Here is a 27,126-nt window from a genome sequence, read left to right on the forward strand (position 1 = left end):
TAGCTGCCATTAATGAAACCAGGAAATAGATGTTGAAAATCAGAACACGTGGGTTATGTCTGTATTATCTACTTTTTAGGGCAGTTTAAAAATTGCCTGTTAATTTTTACCCTTTTTGCTTCTTTTATGAAAGCTCTTTCTGCCTCTGTCTCTCCTAAGAATCCCAGTAATCATGTGAACTACATTCAAATCAAAATGCAGAAAAGCTGTGTTTTCACATTGACCTTGAAATCTTGAAGGCCATTTCCACCTCCTACGGGATACAGTGGGTGTGTATCTCATTATAAAGGTGCTTTACAGCATAGTTTGTGACTGAGGAGGCTGTTAAGGTAAGTTTAACCAAAAATGTTTCTCATATGTAGATGTTCTCAAGGTCCTATCTTGCTGGTATTCAAATTCTTCAATTTATTTAGATCAATTTAAGCAACGATACCTTTGGGAAAACTTGTTAAGATACCAGCTAACACCAGGCAGGAGACATGAGCTGGCCCTATTGTAAGACCTGAGTGTCTCTTGCTGTAATACAGTGTAGTAGGTGAATAAAAGCTGGTAGTCTTCCTTCTAATGTGTTCAGAGGGGCTTTTCTTCATATTAATTTGATAGTAGTAATTCCGTTACAGAAAACATTATCAGAGGCTGCTGTAACATGGGCTGCATTTTTATTTCATAGGGTGTAAAATATAACTTTCACCCCCACCTGCTCCTTTTCCTTACACTGGAAATGCTGTCACGAATTCCACAGCTCAGCTTCTTGTATTCTTTTAAAGCTGATGTACAAGCCTAATGAAGTCTATCATTTCAATGCTCTTTGATATGTACTTCAGAAAAGACTAGGTACTTGATTCTTTTCTTATTTACACCAGAGAGGTCAGGAGCTGAATGCAGAAGCAAGTGAAGGGGTAGGGCAATGCCAAAGAACCTGTCAGCACCAGACCAACGACATTTCTTCAGTTTGCTGTGATCCCTTGGGAAATCCTAACAGCTGGACTAATATTGGACGTAATTGAAGAAATACTACCCTTAAACTAGCAGGAGGTTCAGTATCTAAACATAATCCCTGCTGAAAGAATGCTCAAAACCTGAATTTCGATCTTCATGCCAGCCAAAAAGACTTTTTCAGTAGCTGTAAAGATTTGAAATATGACATGCAGCGTTTTGTCCAATAGTAGCTTTTTGATTTCTTCATACTGTTTGTATTTATTTTTACCTTTCGCCACAACAGAAATTCAAGTCCAATATTCAATCAAAGTCAAGTATTTTATCGCCTTTCCACTCAAATGCCTGAGTCAGATGCTTAAAATGTAACACCAGCAGCTCTCTGAGTAGTGGATATATAAGTACATGGAAAATCAACCTTTTGCACCCAAGGAAATGTCTTTTCTTTTTTTCTTTATCCTGGTGGAGTCATTTGCTCTCAGAACATGTTGCCATCAGAAGTGATCTGCTATTGGTGCCTTACGGCTACTGGAAAATGTTCCTGCCGGAGTATTTCAGTCGCCAGAGCGTTCCCCACTCAAACCAGTCTGCTGGTGCAAAGTTCTGAGCTCCTTGTGGGAGCCCTGCTGTCAAATGCATTTGCCAACTGGGAGTTGGCAATTTGCTTCCTCTCACTCAGGTGCAGAGAAAAGCAATGTTTATTTAATCTGGAAGGTGAAAAGCTGGAGTGGAACAAAAATGACCATCACTCTGCACATTTTCATCTTCCCTTTATGCCCTCAGGAATTTTGCTTTCCTTCTACCACCACCTTGAAAGCTCTTGCTTCCCTCACCACTGCTGGAGAAACAGTGCTTTCGGCAGTCAGCTCCTTCTGGGGCTTTCTAGTCCCAGGCTTGGTCTGATGTGAAGGTGACCATAGGGTGACAGAAGATGCTCACCCACCTCATTGCTACTGTCAGTCCTGCCACAGGACTCCAACATCAGCATTAAGGTGGTGGGAGAGGAAGGACTGACTAGGAGATAGCCCACCTGGTTCTGTTTCTGCAGGCTTTGATGCACAAAATGAATTCCTGTGAGGTATGCAAATATTGGGCATTGGCCACTGAGCAAAGACATCCACATGCAGGTTCTTACACTCTGTACCGGCAGTAAATACAAACCAGATACTGGTCTGGAAAGTCAGGTTGGCTCCAGGAGTGCCCTGGACCTCCTTTCTGCACAACTCTGAAAAAGCACTGCCCAAGGGTTAGCTTGGCAGTGCTTGGAAGAGTACCAGGAGTTGCAATAAGTATTTCCTAAGCATCTGTATTTTTACTTCTATGGAACACATGGAACTCATCTAGCAGTATTAATTTGGGAGGTGTAACACAATTGCAGTGGAAAGCGGCGCTGGAAGACCACCCGTGGATTTCAGCAGATCAGATCCCCCATGGTTAACCTAAATGTCATCACGCTGCACATGGCTGCTGATTTCAGGTTTGCTAATTTGTAAAACAACATGAAGAAGATGCTGCAGTTGTGAGCGGAGCAGCTGAATTATAGGTACTTAGGCAGCACTTTAGGGATATTAATTCTGTTTATTGCACAAACCTGCCTCTATAATTAATAGAAATAGTAACATTTCCTTGCTCTGTTTTCATTAATTCAAATTGATAGCTTTGGAAGATCAGAATGGATTAGGAAAGACAGTTTTGGAAGAACAGGAGAGAACGAGAGGACTTTCTTGGCTTTTCAGCATCAGTCCAGATCTCCTTCTTCAGTGTGCAAGGAACAAGATTACTAGCAATGCTCTGTGTATAACATACCATCTGTCACCATAATTGTAGCTTTATTTTATATTTCCCTGCTTCTGAGAGAAAAGATCCAAACTTCCCTAGCTGCCTGTCTGAACTGAACATTATGAAATGTATTTTAAAACCTTGAGAAACAGCCACAGTCAGTCCAAAGCCTGCTTAAACCCCAGCAGCTCCCAATAAAAACTGTATTCAGGGTTTACCTAACAAACTGCAAACGATCTGAACAGCCATGTCTCCTTTAGCAGGAGTTTTATAGGGCTTTCACCCTCTCTTTGGAGGTGTAAACATATCAAGGTTTAAAATTATGCCTTATTTATCTCAGTGGTATGGCATGGTATTGTTCCCACAGAGGCACTGGTGGTACTTTATTGAGGTAGAGAGGAGTGCACTGCATGAAGCAGAGCTGATGCATGAGCTGGCTTAGCCATGGCCAGCGGCTACTAAAGTATAGTCTGGGTGTCATTTTATTATTTTGGATACTTCGGGGATTGGAAGCAAGGGGTGTCCAGAAAGGAGCGTGAAAACCTGACAGCTACACAAGGGGCTTTTCACCTTTCCTAGTGGAAAGATTTGCCCCCCAGCCCTGTCCCTCTCAGGGTCAGAGGCACAAGAATAAGTATGTCAGAGATGACTTATTTTCCCAATGATTCACTGCAAAAAATATTAATCTTAATAGCTTTCTAACACAAAGTATGTACCTATCACTGAACCACCCTGACTAAGAAAGGCCTTTTATTGATAGGACTCCTTAGCGAAATGTAATGCGATTAAATGACTGGATTTCATTATGTATATTGACATGGTGTCAGTGACAATTTCCATTCTCCCTATTATTTCTATAAATAAAGTCATCTGCCGTAATTAGAAAATATGAATGTGCTAAGACCTCCATTAATTCTTCCCCGTATTAACCTAAGAGCTGGGCAGAAGTTTATTAATACCTTCTTACACTGCGTTCATCAGCTGTTACCGAGAATAGAAAGGTTGAGACCTGATCTCACGCTGAAGGTTAAATAAGAGCAGATCTGGATAAATCTTGGCTTCTGGTCGACTTTTTGACAATATCTTGGAGTTTTTTTATCAAAATGTTTTTTAAACTTTTAATCTCTCTCTTTCTTCCCCTCAGTGTCCTTTGGACCACATATGAAACTCAGCAGCACTCCCCTCCATCCAGCATTGAGTTCAGCAGTCCTTTAGCTGCATCCTGATGTCTGGTTTGATTTCAGTGGAGCTGAATTACATCAGCCTGTGACCTGCCCTCTGCTTCTCCCTCCTGGGAGGTGTTTAAGGAGCAGTGATGCTGAGTGAAAGCCCAGGTCCATCCCATTCAGTGCCAGGCACCCACTGATGAGTGCTTGGCGATGGGTGTGAGGAACCACAGGTATGGATGGACCTGCACCAAGCTGCTAAGGGTGTTGTGATCAGCCTGTGGGACCTCACACACCCTCCTGGTATCCTGCAGTTGGGCAGGTTTCGGAGCTGGTCTAACCTCTGTCCCAAGCTATCTCACATTGTCACCTTCATTGTGTCTTCAGCCAAGAAGCTCCACAATTTAGTTATATGTTCTCTGTCAAAGTATTTTTTTCCCCGTTTCTTTCAAATATTGTGCTTGGTAACCTGAGGTCACTTCTTGATTTACCTCTCCTTTCCTATTTGTCTGGTGTTTGCTGTCTCTTCCCACACTCTGTTCTTTCTCGCCACCACCTGGATCTGTTCTCTCTGTGCTTACTGCCCAGGTTTGGTGCCCATCAGGGCACCTCTGTTGACTTTGGCAGTGCTGCATTGACTTGTACCAGCAAAGCAACTGCCCTGTGATCTCTGCAGTCATGGCAGATGATTGGCTTTGTGTCTATGTGGCTGTATCAAGGAGCTCTGAGGTTCAGGCTGGTGCCAAACTCCTGCTTGCTCACGTTCCCGGTGTGCTCAGGCTGCCTACGGGGAGAGGAGATGCTTGATTTCTGGGATGAGCCAATGGGCAACAAACAATGCTGATTCACATCAGATGTTGACAGAAACAATGCATAAGACATATGTCTGCTCTACTGCATTGGGACTGCAATGGAGCCTATTTCCTTATTTTAGGAAAAGTTTAAATCTTTTTGGCAAAAACTGATGAACTTCTCCTGAAGGACTCAGCCTTCCAGTCTGAACTAACTTTTTTCATCATAATTTTTTGCAAGATCTTAATTTTTTCATACACTAAAGTGGATGAGATTAAACTGTGCATGTCTTGTGACCTTTTCTCCCCAGAATACTGGGCTGTTCCCGTTCCTCATTTAAAGCCTGTTCACAACTGGTATTTACTTTGTCGGGTAAGAGGTAATGCACTGAAGCGGGTGAGGCAGCGTTGAACTGAACATGCTGCTATATTTTCAGCTGGGCCACACCTGAAGTGAAACTAGAGTGTGCTGTGAGTTGTCAAGGGCTGGGGCTGGACTTTCTTTACTGCTCTACCCAGCGCTGAGGAGCTGGGATTCCTGGCCTTCGTCAGGCCTCGAAGAAGAATTTAAATAATATTTTCAGGATAGTATGTCCACACTATAGTGTAGGATAGGCATGATCCAAAGTCTACCATATGCTTATCTGCCTACATCCTGCATGGATGAACTGGTTGACATGTACTTTGAAAGACTGGTGGTGGTGGCTGGCCCATCCCATCCCGTCCCATCCCGTCCCATGGCAGCTTCAGGGGCAACGCCGGCAGATGAAAAATGGCTCAGCAAACCCAACAAACCGGGTTTATGACAAAACTTCTCTTGACCTCAAAAAAGAACATGGGTGCAAAATTAGACTGTCCAGCCACAGAAAACACAGGTATGCACTACCCGTGCTGCTCCTGTACCTCTCCTGGATTGATTTCAATAACAGTACTCAGAGCTTGTTTTGTACAAAGTAATTTTAAGTTCATATAAAAAAAAATTCTGAAAAAAAAATCCAATGTTGCTTCCACCACTTTCTAGGCCTTGTCCAACTCCTTTGAGTTGGATGCTGCTTGTTGTTTCTCTTGTCTGCCACCTCTGAAATGATCCACTTATTTTTTGCACTCTTTCCCTTTTTTGGAATAGCCTTTGCAGAAATGCACGTAAACAGCTATTCTCTGGGTCAGCATTTCAATTAGTCTCAAATTATACATTTCTATTTCCTAGGTCTTTACTTATTTATTATTATTTATATTGAACCTTTTTCTGAGTGTTTGCATTGATTACGATAACTCTGTTGGGTGCTTATCTGTATAAATAGATCAATAGCTTTTGGAGTACGCTTTCTGAAGCAATAGGCTGAGAGGCTTGCTTCGAATTTGAGAGCTTCTGTACTGAATCTATTAATACAGCAAGCCATTATGTATGATCCATAAAATTACTTCAATGCCGTGCTAAAGTAAGTGGATTTTGTACCTTTTCTTCCTGGTCAGTTTTATTTAAGCAGTTGCCAATCTTACACCTCCTTTTTCCATTACAGACACCCTTAGTTCATCAAGGGAATAAACACTATTGATGTTGTGATGACACTCTATCCAGAGTTGACAGGGTTGGCTTAATCGTTGGTCCCAGCAGACAAGGGTGTGTGGATCATCCTGATCTCCTCCAAGGAACTAATCTAAAGGAGGGTTCTAATAGGAAATAATCTCCCTTCTCTTAAACTGCAGTAAGACAAACTTCCCTCTAAACTGATCTAAATTTAAATCAGGCACCAACGAAGACTTTAATTTCTATTTCTAACTTGCTCAAGGAAAGACCTGTTTGCACTGTCTTCCTCCAAGCCAATTTTGGCCTAAGTGAAAAAACATAGTTCCACAAAATCTCTGTGTGAAGCCACCAGGAATGCAACAAGATAATAGCGTAGCAAGATAAGGGGGATTAAGATTACTTCTGGGCTTTTTAAGAAATAAGGGGTGAAAAAGTTAATGGAACACTCAACTGGGAGACATTGCTGGGCCCTGCAAAAAGTGATAGACTGAGATAGCTGGCTGCACAGCAGTTGCATCATGTGAAGTGCCATTGCATGGCCAGCCTTTTCCATGTACATTGAAGCCTGCTGAATTCCACATGGATTACGCATGGAGCCTTTAGGAGCTATGGTTAATGAAGTTGATCATTTCCAGCTGATGTGTGCAATAAAGAAGTAGCTGAAGTACGATGAACCAGCCATTAGTGAAATGAGAAATACCATGGCTGGCAACACAATGGCATAATCATTGCAAGATGGGCGGCATGTTTCTTGCTGACTATTCATGGATCCCTCAGAGGGTGAGCCTAGGATTCTTGTTTGGGGTCTGCCTATCGATTACACAACATTTAAGAAGGTCTGATGTTTGCCTCCCACTCAATGTGATTTTTCTGGGCCAGTTGGGTTCTTGTTTAATGCAAGAAATGGCCAATGGCTCTGGTGCAAACACAGTGATGCCTGTGGCGCCCCATGTTCATGAGCAGCACATATTGAGAATTTGCTTGTATTGTTGTGGAAATTAGATGTTACTTTAATCGCGGTGGTGAGTTTGAGTGGAATATGCTGTAGAGACAATAACAGCCACCGACAATCCAAATCCAGTGGAGGCCTGATCCAGCTTGTATTGAAGCTGATGAAGTATTTCTATTGTACTTAATGGACATTGGCCTCAGCCTCAAAAGAGTGCACTTCAGACTGCACTTCTCTGCTTTTGCAGAGATCTTATTAGATTTGCAGAGTTGGTATTAGATTTGCTCAGTGGTATGAGAACATTGCTATTCTGTTAAATTACTTTTTCAGTTAATAATATATTCTTTTCTACAAGGATTTTTCTTTCTTAAGTCCTTTTTACCTATTTGCCTTCAGTTGGTTAGGGAATTCATTCTCACTTTCTGCCTTGAACTACTACATACCGCTATCTTGCAGGATTAAATAGCTCTTGTCCACTTCTCAGATGAGTGGTCTGTATGCTAAACTTTATGTTTGTTCCTTGGGTAGGGTGTCCCTTTTTAACTGGTGGATGCAAAACAAGAAGAATATTGTGAATTATGAGGAAACCTAAATCAAAATAGGTTCTTGATGCCAAGCTCTTCCAGGGCAAGTCTCAGCACTAATTTCTGGGGAAGCCTACCTCATACCTGAACCATTTCTCTCACAACATACAAATATACTTTGTGAGCCCATTCCTAACAAAACAAATATCCGAGATCCGAACTGTATTTTATTATTTGTAGTATTTACACCTGTAATACCAGCAGCATGCTAAGTGCTTTGAAGAGATGTTGGAAGACAAAGTCCCTGCCTAAAGAGCTTAATATTCATATTTTATTCAAAATAAAAAATATCCATACTTTGAGTCTGTAAGATACCGGATTAAAAAGGCTTTTCTCCTTAAATTGGCTCACAGAAGTATAACCCCCTGAAGGGAGTGAAGGAGACAGCTGTGGAGGGAAGGGAGCCAGCACTACTGAGTACAAAGCGACTTTCAGCTGCCTCACCCAGAGATGCACTTTCAGGCTCAGCCTGGGGTCCTTACAGACACTTTTATCGCTGGGAGCCCAGATGGGATCAGAAAGGGTGGGATCTGCTGTGCCCCCCTGCATGGCATTCCCTGCGAGACCCAGCCATGCTCCATCCGGGACGAGGGAACCAGGGGTGCTGTGAGGGGAATGCAGCCTTCAGATCTGCCTGTTCAAATGGCAGCCCTCGCCATTGGAACATCAGACGGCTCTTCCTTTTTGTCGGAAGTCAAGAGTGTACAATGCACAGTTTCTCAGTTCTGCACAAGTGGCACTATTGCCAATATTTTGTTGCAGTACAATTATTTGTTATTTCTACACGCAGCACATGACAGTGCCAACATTCTTTGTAAAAATTCACTAAATTATTTAAAAACACAGGAAAACTAAAGAATAGTATATGAAGAAATCTTTCAGAATAGGTTATATTTTTGCTTCAGGTATACTTGAAGTTTAGTGAAAGTAGGATAGTTCCACTATTTTGCCATAAGGACGACAGTGAGAGTGGAATGGAGCACGGTGCTCAGGAAGGGAACAGTGAATGTAACTAATCTGGTTTTGAGGAGAGGAAGGTAGACCCACCATTACAAGTTGATGGTTGAGAAGCAAAGCTGACAAGAGTTTTGAAGCCATAAGTTCCAGATTGTTGCAGAATTTTAATGTGTTTCCACATGAGTGATATTTGGGTATATATCGTAAGCACAGTACTGGAAAATTAGGATTAGCAAAGGAGTAAATTAAACTGAAAATTGGGCAAAGAGATTTTGAAGGTAGACTTAACAGCTTCAGTCATGATGGGCTTTACCCTTCAAGGAGTTTTTTCTTTTTTTTTAATAATCTGTGAATTCTTATTGGATTTGAAATTGTTTCCCTTACAGAGACTAGAGATTTTGCAAGGAAATCTGCTGGGGTTATAGAAGAACAGTAACAGAACAACAGCAGAAGAAATGTAGGCTGAAAGGGATACAGTTTTGACTTAATGATCTTTCTTTTGTGAAGTGCTCATCACAGAGAAAATTTCTGGGCTTCACTCCTGGCCACAAGACAATGACAAAAATACTTAACGCAAACTTCACTGAGCCACTCCCCGTTCTTAAGAAAATGTCTGTTACATGGACACAGTATTTGCAGGGTTAATTATTTCTGAAACCCAGGTGAGACACAAAGACAACTGCACAGATAGACACAGGACATAAATAACTCTGGCTATTAACTGCACGCTGGGGAAACCACCCAAAGGCAACAGGCAGAGGAAATGGGTCCGTGGTGGACCCCCAGGTACGCCAGCGTGCCCACGCACCTGCACCACAGCACCCTGCCAAATGCACCAAATTATATCCACTTGCAAACAATAGCACTTTGATTAACACAGCAGTCGGGATGCTGTGCAAACCAGCCTTGTGCTGACACTGAAATGAACAAGGCAGCTCAAATATGAGAAATGGAAAAAGCAATAGGCATTAGTAAAAGAAAACAGCAAGTTGTGTGTAGCCCCAATGACTTTGTCAGTATATTGTCTTTTCCACAAAGATCTGGAAGATCTGATTTTTTTTGGATTGTTTCTCAAGGAAGACTGCAAGAATACTAGAGATAGGGAAACAGAGATGCAGCGCAGCCCGATAACTTACCATGATAGTACCTACCGAGTCAAAATTACATCCAAGGCTTCCCTCTTCAATTTGTGAGGTTAGATCATGCTGATTTTATCAGCAAGGTCGTTTTAGCACCCATGCTTAATCCAAAATCTAGTCTGATATTTGTTTAGGAGATTTGAGTAATCTCTTTAAGAGAATTAACAAGGGCTGAAGTCCTAAGGAACAATCTTCTCTCAGCCCTGTCTGGAGCACAAGGATTTGAGGTCAAAGCTAGGTGAAGGGTTTTTTAAGGCATGTGGAAACAAACGGAATTCTCTTTAGAGCCAGTGAGGTTATGAAGAATGGAGGAACAAAGCCTGCAAATGATTTTAGGTTTGTTTTCTTGGGTTCAGTTGTCTGGCTGCCCTGGAGGCAACCCCTGATGTGCTGCATGATGCTAGAGTATTGATAACGCAATATGCAGAGGGACTTGCTCCAGCAGGTTTCCTCGCTAAGCCACGTATGCCTGCAGTCAGTGGCCAAACAACACGTGAATGTTTTGCTGCCTTTTCCAACATCACCGTATGCTGCCTGTTGATCCTTCACTATACGCGCTGGCCCTGGAGATGTGTGACAGGCGCTAACTTCTAGTTAAGGGAGCGGGTGGGAAAAGAGTGAAAGAGTCACTGGTGCTCAAATGCCAAGCTGTTGAATCTTCACTAAGTCTTAGTTCAGAAATCAGTCATCTTTTTTTACAAATAATTAGAAAGATAATCAGTGGATATAAAGTCAAATGTTCACTTGAGGCTCTTGGGTTAAATTTCGGGAAGGGCTTTAAGGAATTGGCTTTGAATCCTTGCATCCAAAGCTACTCTGTGTGCTCTGGTTGTTGGATGGATCTAAAATAAACAATTTCTACATGCTCCTGTCTGAGAATGTCTGGCTGACGTCGCATAAGATTAGCCCTTCTCTTGCATATCGGTCCAAGAAAATAACAAAAATCCCACAAAAGCAACGTTCCCACAAGACTCCTATCATGTCAGGCAGAACGGTCACCTAGCCGCTCATGGCATTGTTGTACTATTAACCCTTACACCCTTTTCCTTCCCAAAAGGCTGATGAATTTTTATCTAGATCCAGAAACAAAGAACAACATCCAGGCTTGCGGGGGCGGATGCTGCGGATGTTCATCTCAGGCACCCTGCAGTTTCACAGCTGGCAGCAACACATAAATTTATCAGTCGTCTGAGCCAAGGTTCACCAGATGGAATCTCATCCCACTTAGAGGTAACATTGGACTATTGCAGCCTCAAGAGCAGAGATAGGTTTGGGGTTTAACTCATCTCAGCTTCCAAGCTCTGGACCAAAACAAAATTTGGAGCATAACTGGGAATCTTGAGGAATATATCCCAAACTTAAGAGCACATAATGCAGCAGCTGCAGCTGGAAGGGTTCCACAATGCACCTAGCACAGTTTTACAGTGAGGTTTGCTATCCAAGCCGTAAGAAGGTGGTTATCTGCATGGCTGATAAATTGCAAAAGCAATGATTTTACTGTAAAAACAAGCAAACCTCCCATTAGATCAGTGAGAAACAATATTAAAATCTCATTCTTCTACATTTAAGATATATTTACATAGAAGTCTATTAATGTTTTAATATTCGGAGAAATGACAGCTTATACCAGCAAATGGAAGCACCTAACATAGCATACAGGCGATGTCCTTGGCAAGGCGTATAAAATAGGAGGTAAAAGAGGTATGATGGGTGTTGGCTAAAGTAACAGAATGTTTGCACAAAAGACAGTAGGAATATGGTAAATATTAAAATAAATTGTTGATAATTTCAACACATCCTTGGAGATCCTCTGTCAGGCTGCAGAGGACTCTTGCCTTTAAGTCACCTGCTACATTTGTTGAGATCCACCATTAAATCATATCCCAGTGTCCTCCCTCTCTGGTGACTGCTGCAGAGCAGGGAGGTGAGCAGAGGTAGCAAGAGGACACTGCGAGACTGCCCGGCCTTGGGAGACCAAGGGTGTTAAAAGCCTGACTGTAATGCAGGTCCTGACATGTCTCCTTTAAAATGAATGATGAGAACTTGCTGGAAGGCAGCCTGCCTGAAGAAACGTATATCAAAGGGCCCATGCAAGTGTGGTCCACAAAACCACTGCTTCAAGTCACTCAAAGATATGGTGAGCCAGCTTAGCTGGCCCATCAAGTTAGGTCCTCTGGCACGAGTAGTGGTGCTCATGAAGATGGGGTCTGATGGGGTGCTGGTGCTGAATGCAAGCCCTCGAGGGTTAAATACTTATCTTGGCACTTGCAAACTTCCATAATAAGAACCCTTTAAAAGAAAGCAGACATCCACTTCAGGAAAGGCAACAATCAGCCTGCTTGGCTTAGCCAAGTGTCTATATGGGGAATAAACAAGATGGAACCAGGCAGCCTAAATTCTGACTGCTTTCAAGTTCCACAGCAGGAGCTCAGCCATCCCCATGCTTTTGTGGTGATTTACATTCACGAAAAGAAACAGCCTGGCAGTCTCATGAGGATCCTCCAAATGCCCCAAAAGGAGGCTGGAGCCAGAGGTCACAGCACCGAAAATGCCCACGTGTGGGGTCCCTCCCTCTACTTGGACGACCGCCTGCGGTGCCTCAGTCTTTTCTTTTTCTGACACTTACAAAACTGTCTGACAGCAAAATGGAGAAATAGGCAGTGTAGCTCCTCCTGCATGGGAAAATAAAATGAGCCCCTGGCCAGGGAAACAGGAGAGGAAAGAGGCATGTGGCATTTCCAGCTTTCTCTCTGCTGTGTGCTGGCAGACAAGAGAAACGACCCCCGTTGCTTAAGCCCTTAACCCTTAGATACTTTCTTCTATTAATGCCAGATGGAAAGTCTTAAAGTCTGAAAGCGTAGTGGAAATACATTACAGGAAGGCACGCAGTTAAACAAGTCATTGAATGCTCATTTCTTCAGTTCAGTACATCCTGATGTACCATTCGTTTCAGCAGAAATGTTACCAGCTCCCTGGGATCCATTCCAGATCTATTCCAGGGCAACACTGAACAGGTATTGCCCAAACTAAGGGACCCGCGGGGTTGCCAAAAAAAACACTGGGGTAAGCTGCTACTGCCTAGCTCAAAGATTTGACCTGAGTTTCAAGGAAGAACAGAATTGGGCCGAATTCAGACTGCTGGTCGCCATATCTTCCCCTGATCAATCAGCAGAGCTTCAGGCCATGCTGGAGACCTATGAGGCCCTGAAAGTTCAACTAAGCTTTTGGATGATTATCCAGATGGAGCCTTAAGTACAAATATGTAATATCTGTTAACATTAACGAAAGCCTTGTAATGGACCTCTGTAATACCCACACTTTATGACAGCCTAAAACCACCTAGTCCCATATCAAACTCATCATTGTTTGCAGAAACAAAATAAAGACATAAAAAACCTGAAACAAACATAAAGAAACAAGAAGTACTTCTTTGTTTGTTTCTCAGAGACAAGGTGCATGAGGGTGTAAAGGGATCATATAATTTGCAGGTGGAGAGTATAAGTAACTGTCATATGGGTATCACATTCACATACCAGCACCTTCCCATATGTAAGCACACCTAACTAGTTTAATAAAGGTTAATAACCACACCTTTCTTTTTTTTCAATGACCACGTCTGCAAATTGGAGCCTAGCGTTGCCACCAGTGCAACAGTCAGCGCACACAAACATCTATTTTTGGTGATAGTTTCAGAAATTACTAGGTGTTTAGTAACTCAGGATTTGGTTGTATCATAGGAGGAGAACTATAATGCACTGATACTCAATGTTGTTTATCAAGACATTTTTGGCATGACATATCCTAATTTTATACCCTAGCATTGCCAGGACCTGTAACTGTGTGGAAAAATAGCGTTTTTATTTTTCCTGTGTCTATTTGAAGAGTTAGACGTGGTTGTTAACATACAGCATGCTACTGCTAGCAAAAGTATTAATATAGACCTCCTACTGTTAGTGTTTTTTATTAATTGCTACTAATAATGTGTATTTTCACATGTGAGTGGAAGTATGCAATAAAGGCCAGTTTGTGCAGTTTACTCCCCAGCCATGACTCACCCTGTACTCTGAGAAGCAAAGCCCAGGTGACCCAGCTGTGGAGAGCACACAGGCATCACGAGGCAGTTCCTTAGCAACACCAGCCACATGAAAACATCCAAAACATCTTCTGCCTCCTGCTCATTGTCCTTTGAAGTTGTTGCTAAATAAGTGGTGCTGAACTTTTTACCTGAATTTCAGAGGTACAATCAAAGTATCACAAAGTAAAACCTTTTGCTTGCAGGGAAGTTAACTTTTGCCACTGCCTTGACTTCACACTTAATAGGAAAAATAACTTTTTTTTTTTTTTTTCTTTTTTCTAGTATGTTATCTCCAAACACTGTCTGGGCTCAAAAACAAACAAATGAAGTAGCTCCTGGATCCTCAGCTGATACCAATTGTCATTAGGGTTCTGCTAAAGTTAATGAAACTGGCAATTCAGAGCAATCAGCCCAGGATGTGCTGGGTGTTTGTGGGTTCCAGGTGCTCATGATCATGAGCAGATAAATAGTCCACTTAGCAGCAGTGGTGGTTGTTTTCTTAGGGATGGTTCGGTGGAGGTTTTTGCTGAGGTGTTTTGACGAGAACAGCTTTTTTTGGAGGTGTTGGACCAAATAATTGGGAGCTGTTTGAAATGGGGGAAGATGTTTGCAAGTAAGTGGAAAAGCTCTATTTGTACATGCGAGATATTGAGTCTAGTTGTCTGAAGTACTTCCTTTTTATTTGTGCATTGTTTCTTGAGGTATCTTTACTCCTTGTATTGAAGCCTTCTGGGGTAAAGTATGCATATTTTACTGCATCAAGTTGCCACATTTTTGTGTTTACTGTAATGGCATTAAAGTCCAGTAAGGTTGAATGTATGTCTTCTTCCCTCTGTAGGCACATGGTCGTGGAAGAACTGTGCATAAATGAGTGTACTGATTTATGCCTGTCACTGTTTGACAAGAGCTGATGGGGGTCTCGGAGTTTTAGTTTAGCTGATGGACCATATTAAACATAGCCTGGTTCTGCTGCTACTATGTGTGAGTTACCTTTGATGCAGCCAAGTCACTTTTGAAGTATTGGTGCAACAGAGACAACTTTATAGGTGATAATAACAGAAAGATATTTTTTAGGCTAAAATGAGTCAATATTTGGAAAAATCCCCTCTTAATAATAGGACCTTGCCTGAGGGAGGTTAGATTGGTGCTGCCTGTACCAGATTGTGGGAGGATGGGTTAGTAGCATGAGTCAGAGCCTGAGTGCTCCTGTGGTGACCAATGGGCAATGCTGGGGATGAAGCTTAGGGGGAACGCAAGGGTGCAGCCAGAAGAGGCATGTGGGCACTGAGTCACCTCAACTTGGGAAAATAAGACATGAGAAACAGAGCTTTTGTTGCAATGTTGTAAAGGCGGCAAGTGCTGGTGGTAACCTCCTTGGTGGTGGGAGGGGGTGCAAACCTGGTTATTGAGGTATAGGGTGACCATAGCATAGCCATAAGTTTCAGTTAAACATGGAGGAAGAAAAGGCAAATTTGGAGGTGTAAAATGATAGAGATTTGAGCTTTTCGTGGGCTCTCCCTAGTAGCCCTTACTGGTGATCCTGTCCCCACCTGGGGCCTAGCATGAAGCTGCCTGACCTGCTTTTCTGGGGCTGCTAGCTCCCGCTGGCATCAGAAGCACAAGGACCTGGCTGTGTTATGTTCACACCTATCCTATAAAACTGACAACAGTAATGAATTGATAGTCTATATTTCTGTAATATCTTCTTCCTCAGGACACCTAACATGCCATTGACAATGTTTCTGAGGGCTGGATTTCAGCCAGTTTCTTGAAGAAGCAGCAATAGCTTGGCCATGGTCCCACAATAGAGGGCCCCAGTCTTCAATGCTCATGATCCAGGATGAGGGACTTGCTTTCCTTTCTACCTGCTGACAACCTCCCCCCAAATAAACAACTTTTTCTTGCAGCTTATGCTGTATATCCAGGACTGTCTAGAGGGTCTTTAAGGATGTTAACTACTTAACCTGAGCACCTAGTTGGTCTCAGCTTGATGCTTAGTCTCTGAAGCCATCTCTGCTAGTTGAACAAGTGTATGTGCTTTAATCAGTGTTATTGGGAGGAGCTGCTTGCAGTACCAGACAGCAGATCTAATGACATATTGCTGGAGGAGTTCTGGGCTAGACTATAGCAATAAATTATTAAATATAACTTAGGGACCCAATTTTGCTGGTTTTGGAGAGATTACAAACAATTGAGAAATAAAGGAGTTGTCTTTCTATCCTTGGTCCATTGCACAGGTCAGGACTTCTCTAGTTATTATTTGTGGGCTGAATCTGTTATTGACCGTTGTATTCCCTGGCATGAACTGAAATTCCAGCCTCCAGGTTCATGGCCATTAACCATGGTGAAAATAAGTGATGCATTTGTCTCACATGGTGAGTTTGCCTGTGGAAGCTGCAGATGGTTTGATTGACTTATGACTGTGGCTGGGTACTTGTATTGGGTGCCTACAAAAACGACCAATCCGGAATGGCTGCTTGCTTGGGTGACATGGTGGTCCCTCCTGCAGATGCTGGGTACTTGGGTAGGAGTAGTGCTCCAAACAGCTGTGGCTTTCTGGTGTCCTGATGAAGTTTGCTGGTTCTGGGTTGAGAGTGTGGTTGTAAGGATAAAAAGGGGATGGATTAAACTCACCTGATCTTTTATGGCAGATTCTGGTAAAGCTTTTCTGCTTGAACTTTTCGCCTTGCTTTCTCTGACCCCTCTGACATTAGTCACTTGCTGCTGTTTTTGATTCAACAGCACAAACCAAAACAGTCATGATTGGTACTGCAAGAATAAGGATGGGAGCTGAAGATTTCAAGGACCTTATGTGTATGCAAAGGAGACTAATGCACTTGAGGCAGTGACTACACTAATAAAGACTACTTTAAATCCATGAGTGTGGGCCTGAGTGGAGTTTGAACAAGCTGTGTGCTTATGCAATTAAGTTGAAGCGGTGCTGCTGCTTGAGCACTTACAGCACTTGATAGGGATATAGACAGGTCAGCTAACTGCTATGTGGTCATCTAGTTAATCCCCAAATAGAGGGAAATTGGCACCTGTGCTGCATGGAAGAGGCAGTGGATTTCTGTCTTGGGCTGTGTAACTGCAGGCTCAGATCCTGAGGAGCATTTTAGAAGCACCTGTGCTCTTGTTTTGCTGGTGATGTTGCTTATTTTTATGGATCAGGAGGTTGCAATCAATTCCAAAAATACCAAAAGTACAGCTTGAGCCCATGAGATCAGGAGTGGATGTGTACTTCAAGAAAAAACATTTTGAAAGTAGCATTTTATAATCCCTGCAAAGAATTAACACAAGTGACATATCTTTCTCTGAGTGAAACAGAAAATAAGGAATTGAAATTTCCAGATTCTGTTTTCAGCTTTTCCATCAACTTGTGTTTGGAGGCAACAAGGTACTTTCGTTTTCTGCATTTGCCTCCTGTAGACAAGGCAGAGCTGTAACTGGGAACTGAGGCTCCTGTGGCTTTAAGACTGTACAGTGATGGAAAGCTTTGGTGAATGCTCCTATGGAGATATAAAATGATTAATCTGCAGGCATTTGAGAACACTTATGACTTCACTTTTGGTCTTGTATCTGTTATTTCACTTACAGGGCTGTTAATATCTTGTAATGTACATCAGGCCATATCTTAATGATTAAAAAGGGTCTGTTTTATCTGTAACGAGTGAGGAAATGCAATTATTTTAAGTAGTGTAACTTCTGTACCAGTCAGACAAGTGGTATTAAATGGTTTTAATAACTTGGCTGGAGGCTTCTTTCAAGGTGGTGAAAGCACACACCATCCTTCAGATCACCATGTTGCTACACCTCCTGAGCTGGTGTGGGGGTAATGTGGAGGGGCAGGAGCCCAGGAGATGGAAGGCAGAGGGATGTGGAGGCAGGGAATAAAGCAGCTTGTAGTATCAGATGTAGTGTCCTAGAGGACAGCTGGGGAGGGAGAATAAGACCTGGGTGGGACAGGGGAAATCTAATAAGGCTAGAGGAGCTGGGGGGCACTGAAGGATGAACATGTGCAGAGTAGGAGGGGAGAGGGCTGGAGACAGGGTGAGGGGGAAGGAAAGGTCTGTTCCTTCCACTCCAAGACCTTGTGCTGACAGCAAATCCCATCCAGGAGCAACCTTTGCCTCCTTATGCTGACCTGCTAATAGCTGGGAGGTAGCCTGTGGTGCTGAGACCTGGCAGGTCTGCCAGCAGCAGCAGAATACTTTCCATCACATTCCCCCACATCTGACACTTCCAGTGCTTCTCACAGCCGTGCAGATTCACTCAGAGCTAATTAACTGTGTATTAGCAGAGACAGACTTCAGTTGTAAGCAGAATAAACCCATCTATGAACATGTGAGTAGGACATGGGTGAGCATAAGCTATTTCTGAGATTTTTCATTGTTCTTCCTTCGTACAAGACATATTTTGCCTCCCCACCAGCTTTTACACATTGACATTAGAGGTAAAAATTAGAAGCACAGTGAAAAATGGACAGTTTTCCAAAATTGTCACACCTCTAGTGTGGAGGGCTATTGTTCAATTCAAATAAACCGGTACAGAAGATAAGTGCTGAGAAACATTGGAATCTTTCAAAGCTCTGATTAAAGGCAATATAAAATCTTCACTGATATTAGCAAGAACATAAAGGTGCTGCTGGACATGTACCAGTTAGCAAGACGAGCTTACCAACTGAGGGGTGCAGCTGATCTGTTTTAGAAATGTGCATGCCTCTGCTGAGCAAATTGGGAGTTAAACTGACTGACATTGTATAGAAATTTGGCCTGTTACCTTTCCTGTACACAGCTGGCAGTGCAGCAGGGAAATGATATTTCTAAGCACTAAGTGGCAGGTATGTGCCTACGCTGAGGGGTGAATGTGGTGCTGTGCTGGGTCCAGATCAAGTTGGCTTCACTTCGCAAAGAATATCGATGTGTGCCTGAAGCACAAGGGTTACAAGCACCTGTGGGGCTGTATTGAGATCATAGATTTTTCAGTTCTGTACTGGAGAAGCTTTACCTAAATCACAAGTCATTTTCTGTCTAACTCCATTCTTTCCATCTTGCTTCATTTCTGGTGAAACACCTATTGAAACTGCACTGCCTCATATTTTTAACAACTAAATATTCCACCCATCAGTGTTTACCTATACATGGACACACAGGGAGTCCCTGGCCACATGGGAGCCGGAGGGACTTTTGCCACTGAGTTCAACTGGCATGAAAATTATTCCTGTAAAAGTGCATTTCTAGAGTTGCACTGTAATATCTCTGCTGTAGACCTCTAGTTAAATGCATGTTAAAGTCTAGGGTCAAGCCACCTGGCAGTAAATTAATGGTCCATAGTGTAACTACTGCTGTGATGCCTCTCTTCCATCGAGAGACGCAGTTGCAGTAAGTGGTTTATATGCCCAGAATAATGGTGCTTGTGGCTTTCATCTGCATAGAGGAAGATGCTTGTTGCATTTAAACAAGATTATATGAGCCAAAAGGAATTGCTCAGCCCAAGAGGCACTGCAGAGCTGCAGAGTCCCAAAGGGAGACTCTCATGGGAGTAGGGACTTCTGGCATGTCCCCCCATGCATCATTTCAGGCAGGTTCACGCAGACCCCTTCACTGCTTGGGTTTTGCTGCCTCTGCCTGCCCTTCGCCTGGAGGGGTATTGCAAGCACCAATACTTCTCTGTTTGCAGCCTCTGAACAAGCATGCAAAAACCAGGAGAATCCTTTGCTACCACTGCCCCTCTGCTGGCACAATGTGCAGCATCTCGTTATTGGTACACTTAGCTACCAAATGATTCTTAAATATAAAGGGGAGAAATGTTGGGTCATTCTGAATGCGTGCGATACTCGGGTCTTCTGGGCTGCCTCTGGGCATTTGAATAGTAGCCTGGAAGGCAAGGTTCCCTACTCTGCATTGTGGTCTCCCCAACACTCTACCACTTGGCATGCAAACTGGTACAGAGAGGGGGTGACTTCTCTAGCTTTTTTAAAAGAAAGAGTAGAAAGGGAAATAAGTCATTTACCAGCTTTGAAGACGAGAAGGGTGCTGAGGCCTTCTGTTTTCCTTTCCCATTGCTGTGCTCCTTGTCTCTCTTGGGCCCCATGTTGCAAATCCTATGCTCCCATCTGAAGAGCACTGGCTGTGGGCTCCCTCCAGAGCCCGTTGACGCAATCTGGGTCATTCAGAGAAGGTTGTCAGGAAGGATCCTGCGCCTCCCCGCTGTGCTGGCGCTGAGCTTTGCCTTCCAGGGTGTGCGAGGGGCTGGGCTGATCCTGAGCCCTGCTCCCAAACCTAGCTTGCCCAACCCACTGCAGCCTCGGGACTCCCAGGGTGTCCCCTGGGGTGACCAGCTGAGATAAGGCAGTGCTGGGGCACTATGTTGGGCATACGGCGAAATACTCTGCGGGATCCATCTAAGTGCTTTTTGGGTGAGGAGAACTCAATGGCTGAGGCTAGCACAGAGTAAAACCCACCTGCCCTGCCAAGGGGCTGCTGGTGAACAAGGGGATCTCTAGCAAGGCAACAAAGCCCTCCTGGGAAAAGACAGGATTTCTTCAAGTGGTACTGAGTGGATTACACCCAAAAGCTAATCTGTATGGCTGTTTCATAAGTTTCCCCAGTGTCCGGACTATGCGCTCAGCAACAGACGCTATATGTGCTGAGAATAACTGATTTCTCAAACACTGTAAGAATATACGCATGCAGAGGTCTGGAGCAAATACATCAGTTTCCTTGTATTTTAGCTTCATCTGTAACAAAATCTCTCCCCATTCCAACACCAGTTTAGTACTGAGGGACCAGATGTACTGTCAAGCACCACAGCTTGGTGGAGGCCACCCTTTACCTGGCAGTTCATATTCCTTGTGAATCCCCACCTCTTTTCTTGACCTTATTCTAGGTATTTACGCAGACAAATGCTTGTGGCAACAAACCTAACCCCAAAGTCAGTGTTTACACTGTTGTCAATCTCCTACTCATTTACTGCAGTCAAAATTCACAAGCAAAGGCAGAACACAGGTATTCCTCCATCCCAGAGACCACACCATACAGGGGCTATGTTAGTCCCTGTGTTCAGACCAGCTTTGCTGCATAGCAAAAGTCACATGAGTGATGAATTTCCAAGGCTTTCCAGACTAATAGTTACTGCAAAGCAGTGGAAGTGAAGACTCAAGTTACTATCTGGACACTGTTCAGCTGCAGGTTTTAAACCAAATTATTTAAATGTTCTTTACCTCGGTTTCCCCCTTTGTAAATCCCTAACTTCCCCATTTGCTGTTCTTGGATTAAAAGCACTGTGTAAGATATGGTTCATGCTCTAGCAGCTGCTGCTTGTACACATTTGGGATAAACAAACTCTGGATGCTTTCTGGGCAAAAGGGATATACCAAATCAGCCTAAGGTTGGAATAATGGCCCTGTTGTGGCATAGCATGATGTTAGTAAGCTGAGGAGTATGGAAGTTTGTGCTCTGCCTGTGGGAAGTTTGTGCACAGTTACTGCTTCCTCAGCCCTTCTCTGTTTTAAATGCAAATATATAAATGACTTCAACTTCACCCTAGAGTGAATAAAGATCATAAATATGAAGTCAAATAAGACCAAATAGCCCATTAAATGCACAAAAGCTGGCAGCCTGTTTTAATTTGCTGCTACCACACCTTAAGTTTGCCTGGCACAGCTGGGAAGTGCAGCAAATGAATGCTGTACAAGCCCTTGTGTGTGAAGTTGGAGGGGGATGGACAATGAGTTACCTACTAGCTGTGAGCCACAGCTTGGAATTTCCTGACAATTTTTTTTTTGCAGTGCTGAAAGCAGCTTGCTGTCAGCAAGTGTTTCTTGTGTCCCTTCCCTACCCCATATGCTGTTTTCAGTGTCTATTGCAGCATTCTGGAGTATTTTGCTTTCCAAATGAGGCCCACGGGGTACTCTAAGTTGTCCCCCCATAATAACATCACAATATGCATCACTAAAACATTACTGTAAGACTAGCTCCAGCCCACAAATGCTACCAACAGCTAATTCATCCCTCAGATGAGCAAGTGTAATTTTTATGTCAAAACAGCACTTAAAAGTGTTTGCCTATAAAACGTCCTTCACTTGAATCCTCAGTTAAAGCCTGGCTTGTGCCAGCCTCTTGTCAGATGTAACTGCTCTAGGAAATCCTTTTCCAGTGTGCACTTAGCAGTAAAGCCTGAATTTGCTCTAACACATGCTTTAATCTTCACTCCCTGATACTTCACGGCAGCCCATCTAAGCTCTCTGCACCGTCCCCATCCCGAACGCCTCAGCACGTCCTGCAGCTTCCCCCGGTAAGGATCAGGTTTACCTTAGCAGCAGCGGAGCAGCAGTGCCCGAAATGGAGATTTCAATGGGATCTGACAGGGAGATTTTCCCTCTCATCTACATACTTCTGTAGTTTCCACCTCTGGGAAAACAGCCTATCTACAAGCAGGAGGTTTCCATATATCTTGTCTCTCAATGTCTCCAAATATTTCTCACTGCTCTTGCAGTTCCCAGGCAGTTTTAATTACTTTGTGTTTTTAAATAGAAGCGAAGCACCAGTGTTCAGTAATTATTCAGAAATGAGCTGCCAGAAGGAAGCGGGTGTGAAGACCCTCTGAATAAAGTCAGCCCAAAAAAGCTGAGCTTTCTCTCTCCACATTTAATTTCACGAAGCTCCTTGTTATCCCCACCTTTATAAAAAACTCTTCTTCCCGTCCACTCTGCCTGCACATCCCCGGCTGCCTGGGCTCCTCTGGGGCATGATGGCCAGCCCCCCAAGGGTGGGATGCTCGGTGTGGAGTTGGTGCCTTCGATGTCATTTGGCAAAATTCATCCCTCACCTGCTTCTCGGAAGAAAACTGCAGGAGTCGGGCAGGAATGTGTGCTCAGGTTTAGGGCAGTCCCAAGCCCTGTGTGCTGAGCTTGTGGCTGGCACACGGATAGGCAGCACCTCACCTGGCTGTGCAACCTTTACTTTCCAAAACGCCAGGGCTGTGCAAAAGCAGGCATGCAGCTCTTTCTCCAGTGCTCGCTCATCCCTGTGTATCCTTGCATGTGCTGGTGTGAAATCAGGGGCTTCCCAGCCTTTCCCTCAGTCACCTCCATCAGACCACTTTGTCCTTGGGTGGTATTTGCTTTTCTGAGTCAAGAGCATGCCGGAGAGACGTTCCCATTCGTCTCAGGCTGCTCACTGATTTCCCATGCTGTGTACTTGCTATTTGCTCCTATGGCAAAAATAAAAGCTGCTTTTGCTGGTGTGGTCCACTGTTGGTTGCGATAGGATCTTTTTTTCCCCTGTTTAAAATGTAAGGTCTTGTGAATTAAGAAGCTACAGCCTGTCTAGATCTTATACCAGTCAGTCTCTGATTCATCAGAGAATCTCCTTGGTAACTAGCTGTTCCTCTCTGATGATTTGCTACCAAAAAGCTCTCCCAATTTAAAGATAAAATACAGTGAAAGCAGAAAGAGGAGCTATACCATATAGATACCTTACACAGAAACATATGCCTTGTGTGCATGCAGCTATATCGGATATTTTCTGATGTGTGTGGGAAGCAGCCTCTCTGTGAAACAGCGTGGTATCACCCCGTGGATGGGAAATGTGCCCTAGCTGCACCATCTCTGCTAGAAATCCTTTTTGCTGCTCCAGGGTCAGTAACCTGGTCTGCAGGGTAAATAATCCCACAGGAAAAGATGATGTCGGCATCTAATGAGGGCCTCAGCAGTTCATGCTTTAATAAACCAGATTTCTGGCCTTGTGTGGGACTGATTGCCAATTACAAAGATTCAGAGAGAGTGACTTTCTGCAGGAGGTGTGCCTGGTGTGTTTGATGGTGCCTTGTATCCCTCCTGCTGTGGTAATGAGCCCCCACTGCCTGATCCCCCGCCTTGGCACCCTGCAAAGGGCTGCCTGTGCTCAGGTGGAAGGTGCTTATTGAAGATTTGTGGCGGTGGTTTTTTTTTTTTTGGGGGAGCCAGTTTTGCTGGAAAAGTTGATCCAAGGTGAGATTAAGAACACTTTGTGTTTGTGATAGCTGTTAATTTTGTTCAAAAAGTTGGTATAAGTGAAGAGTTTGACCCATCAATGCCCAATGCTGGGAAGCTCTACAGTGAGGGCTGCCCGGGGTTACAGAGGGATGAGGCAATGGTGTGGGGCTAGAAACAAGTTTTCACATTGCTGTGCACCTAAAGCCAGAAAGCTCTGACTCCCTGTGTGTGCAGCACTGGTGGATGCTGCTGCCATGTGTGGATGATACTGAGCCCAGGGAAGCAGAGAGGGGGGCAAACAGACAACCCTAAGCGGGCACAGCTGAGCTGCTTTTAATGCCTTTTACCAGATAAATTAGGAATCAAAAATCATTCCTAGATTTCCCATGCAAAACTCTTCCAGCAGCCTTTTCAGCTGGCTCTTGGCAGAGGCTAACAGAGGGAAGATGAAGAGTGGGGCAAGTCACCTTCTTCATACTTTCTCACTGGCCTTATTCACTTTCTGTCCCATGGCACTAATTTCTCTGAATTAATACAACAAACAGCAAAAAAATGCCAGATCCATGAGGTGTCTTTTAGCCCTGCAAGAGGCTTTTGAGCTTGCCCACCCCTGGCAAAGTGCCCAGCAGCTGGAGGAAGGCTCCTGCAGGTAGCTGTGCAGTAGGGCTATCAGGTACTGTGGGTATTGGCAATCTGGGACAAAATCTGTGTTCCCATAAGGTATTGTGGAATCTCTAATGTCTGAGCAGCAGAAACTCATGATCCTGTACTCTGCTTAGGGAGACCAGATCCAGCCCTATTCAGATTCAGACTTGTGGTTTCAGGGTGTTTAAATCTTGGCAGGCAAAAGCTGGGGGTAAATGTGTTGCCCCTACCAGCAAAACCTAAATGCTCAAACCTCCATTTACCAAGTAAAATGGGCAATGATGAAGTTGTCATCATAAACGAGGGTTGAGACAATCAAGCTCACTTTTGATGCAATTGACCCATGTCAGGAACATGATCTCATTCTGGATAAGGGATGGGTTTTTAGATAACCAAAGTTGTGATAAGTGAGCCCTGACTCTCCTCCCTCAATCAGGAGGAAAAGGGGAGAGAGATGTTGGTCCTTCCCCATCCCACTCTCCTGCTGCCACTGTGGGTGCCAAGGTGTGGGAGGGCAGGTGAGCCCCCACTGCATCCCCCACTTGCCATGTGGTCAGGTGCTGCCTGCTATTTCAGGCCCAAAGGGAAATACAAGGGGAAGCCTCCCCTCCTCCTCTTTCCTGCCTTTTAGTTTTCTTTCTGGAGCTTAAAAGAAAGGGCAAAGCCTTTGTTGTTATCAGATCTCTGAGCCTGTGTCTCTTGGTGGGAGGGAAGTGGAGAAGCAGAGCAAGCCCCTGATGGGAGGGATGTCTGTGGGGCACATCCCGGCTGGCTTCATCTCCAGGCTCCCTCAATGGAGGGAAGGATGGAGGAAGGTCAGGTCCAACAGCTCTGGTGCCTGGTGTTGGGGTGTCTAATACCCAGTGCCATTCTGCAACCATGATGTGGCTGAAGCCACTAGGCCGGGAAAAGCAAGCTTGTTTTTGTTTTGCCCAGGGATAGCAGGAGCTGCATTTCCTCCAAGCAGAGGGTCAGGGCAGAGCCTAGGTTCCATGTCCTACCACGCAGCTCTCCTGGAGAGGGGGTTGTTCTCTTGGAGCCTGTCCTGCCCAGTGGAGGCAGCGGGCAGACCTGAAGATGGACTGTTTAGCCTTGCTGGAGCTCTGGAGCAGCCAGAGGAGCAGATTTCAATTTTTGTTACACATTTTCATCACACTATTGTGACTTGGCATGGGAAGAAGTGGAAGAGCATCAAAATCTGCTTGTTCCTTGCCCCCCAACTCGTGCCTGCAGCCTTCAGTTGGTTCCCCTGCAAGTGCCTGCAGACAGCATCTCCTCAGCTGCATTATCGCCTGCCTTGGGTGGTTTTGGTTACAAATTCATATTTATACCAAAAAAAAAAAGAGCTTATGTATAATGTTTTGCTGTTCCTGTCTCCTTTGCTATGTGTTTCTATTTTGGGAAATGGAGCAAAGGTGGCTGCAGCTATTTATAGCTGGGGAAGGTGTATGGATCCAGGTGCCTGCAGCCTGAGGTGGCCATGGGGCTGCCTGCCTGAGGGGGGCAAGGGTCTGTCCTGTGATCAGGTGATTTTTGTTTTCTGTGGCTCATCTGTTTTATTTTAGTTGCTGGTCTAATCCTGAATCAGATTTGAACTTAGAGGAATGTCAGTGGCAGTAAAAAAGGAAATGTGCACAGCCTTGAAGAGTGTTTTTTATGAATTGGATCTCTTGAGATGAAAGCTTCATTGCTGCAAAACAATGAGCCCGCCACACTCTCAGTAGTACAAATGGGTTTCATTTGTATTAGGAAGATACAAGCTTATTATTTTTAGTCTGTTCCTTTAGCACCAGGAATGTTTAATGTGATAATCAATGTAATTGAGGAACTGAAAGTACAGAAAGTTGCAACACACTTGGGTGATAATGACTACAACTGTAGAGCTGCTGAGAGGTCTGGGAGACAGGTACAGATGTAGGAAAAAGACCTGGATGGTCTCATGTCACACCAGGGTCCATGGGAGGGCACCAGGCACCTCCAACACTGCCCTCGCACCAGGGGCCGGACCCTGCCTGGTTCTGGCAGGATGTACCCAGCCCCGAGCACCCACCAAGAGGCTCAGGGCAGTGGGATGCACCTGGGGACAGGTCTGCTGGAAGGACCTGAGGAGAAGGAGCTGCTGCCTATTCCCCTGAAACCCGAGGGCCTGGTAGGGTCAGGGTCCCCTCCTGGGGTCTGGTGGGAAGAAGGACATCCAGGAGCAAGCCCGGCTGGAGAATGTGGTAGCCACATTTTTTTGAGCAGGTCTTTACTGAGTGTTTGCAAATTTTGATATGTTCATCGTTTGGCTCCTTTTCTTTTTTTCCAGAAATAGCAAAAGGCACACTTTTGACACTAAAACCCTCCTGCCAAATTCCCAGCTCCTCCTCCTAAGTAAAGAGTTGCTAAAGCTTTACAATTAAATTCTTCAGAGCCTTTAACACTGACAAAACACAACGTTTCTCTCTAGCCGGCTGCTCAAACTGTGAAGCTGTTTTGTGAAGCTTTCCCCCCCTGAAACTCAGCCTGTGGCAAGTACCCACCATGAATATTTTCAGCCTGAATTCTGTGGAAAACATAAGCAGCAAACTCGTGGGAGGACCTGCCAGCGGTAGGTGGATA

General features: G+C 44.2%; 1 protein-coding gene across 1 annotated transcript in view; it reads right to left on the bottom strand.

Moving 5' to 3' along the window:
* The window catches only part of LOC104350621 (calcium-activated potassium channel subunit beta-2), a 50,735-nt gene extending 28,445 nt beyond the window's left edge, over positions 1-22,290 (bottom strand). The window contains exon 1 of the mRNA XM_009956522.2: positions 22,217-22,290. Within this exon, the coding sequence (XP_009954824.2) occupies positions 22,217-22,290 (74 nt within the window). The remainder of the gene's footprint in view (positions 1-22,216) is intronic.
* Between the last annotated feature and the right edge of the window lie 4,836 nt (positions 22,291-27,126).

Source organism: Leptosomus discolor, chromosome 7 (assembly GCF_034619465.1).
Source record: "Leptosomus discolor isolate bLepDis1 chromosome 7, bLepDis1.hap2, whole genome shotgun sequence".
NCBI classification, from domain to species: domain Eukaryota; kingdom Metazoa; phylum Chordata; class Aves; order Leptosomiformes; family Leptosomidae; genus Leptosomus; species Leptosomus discolor.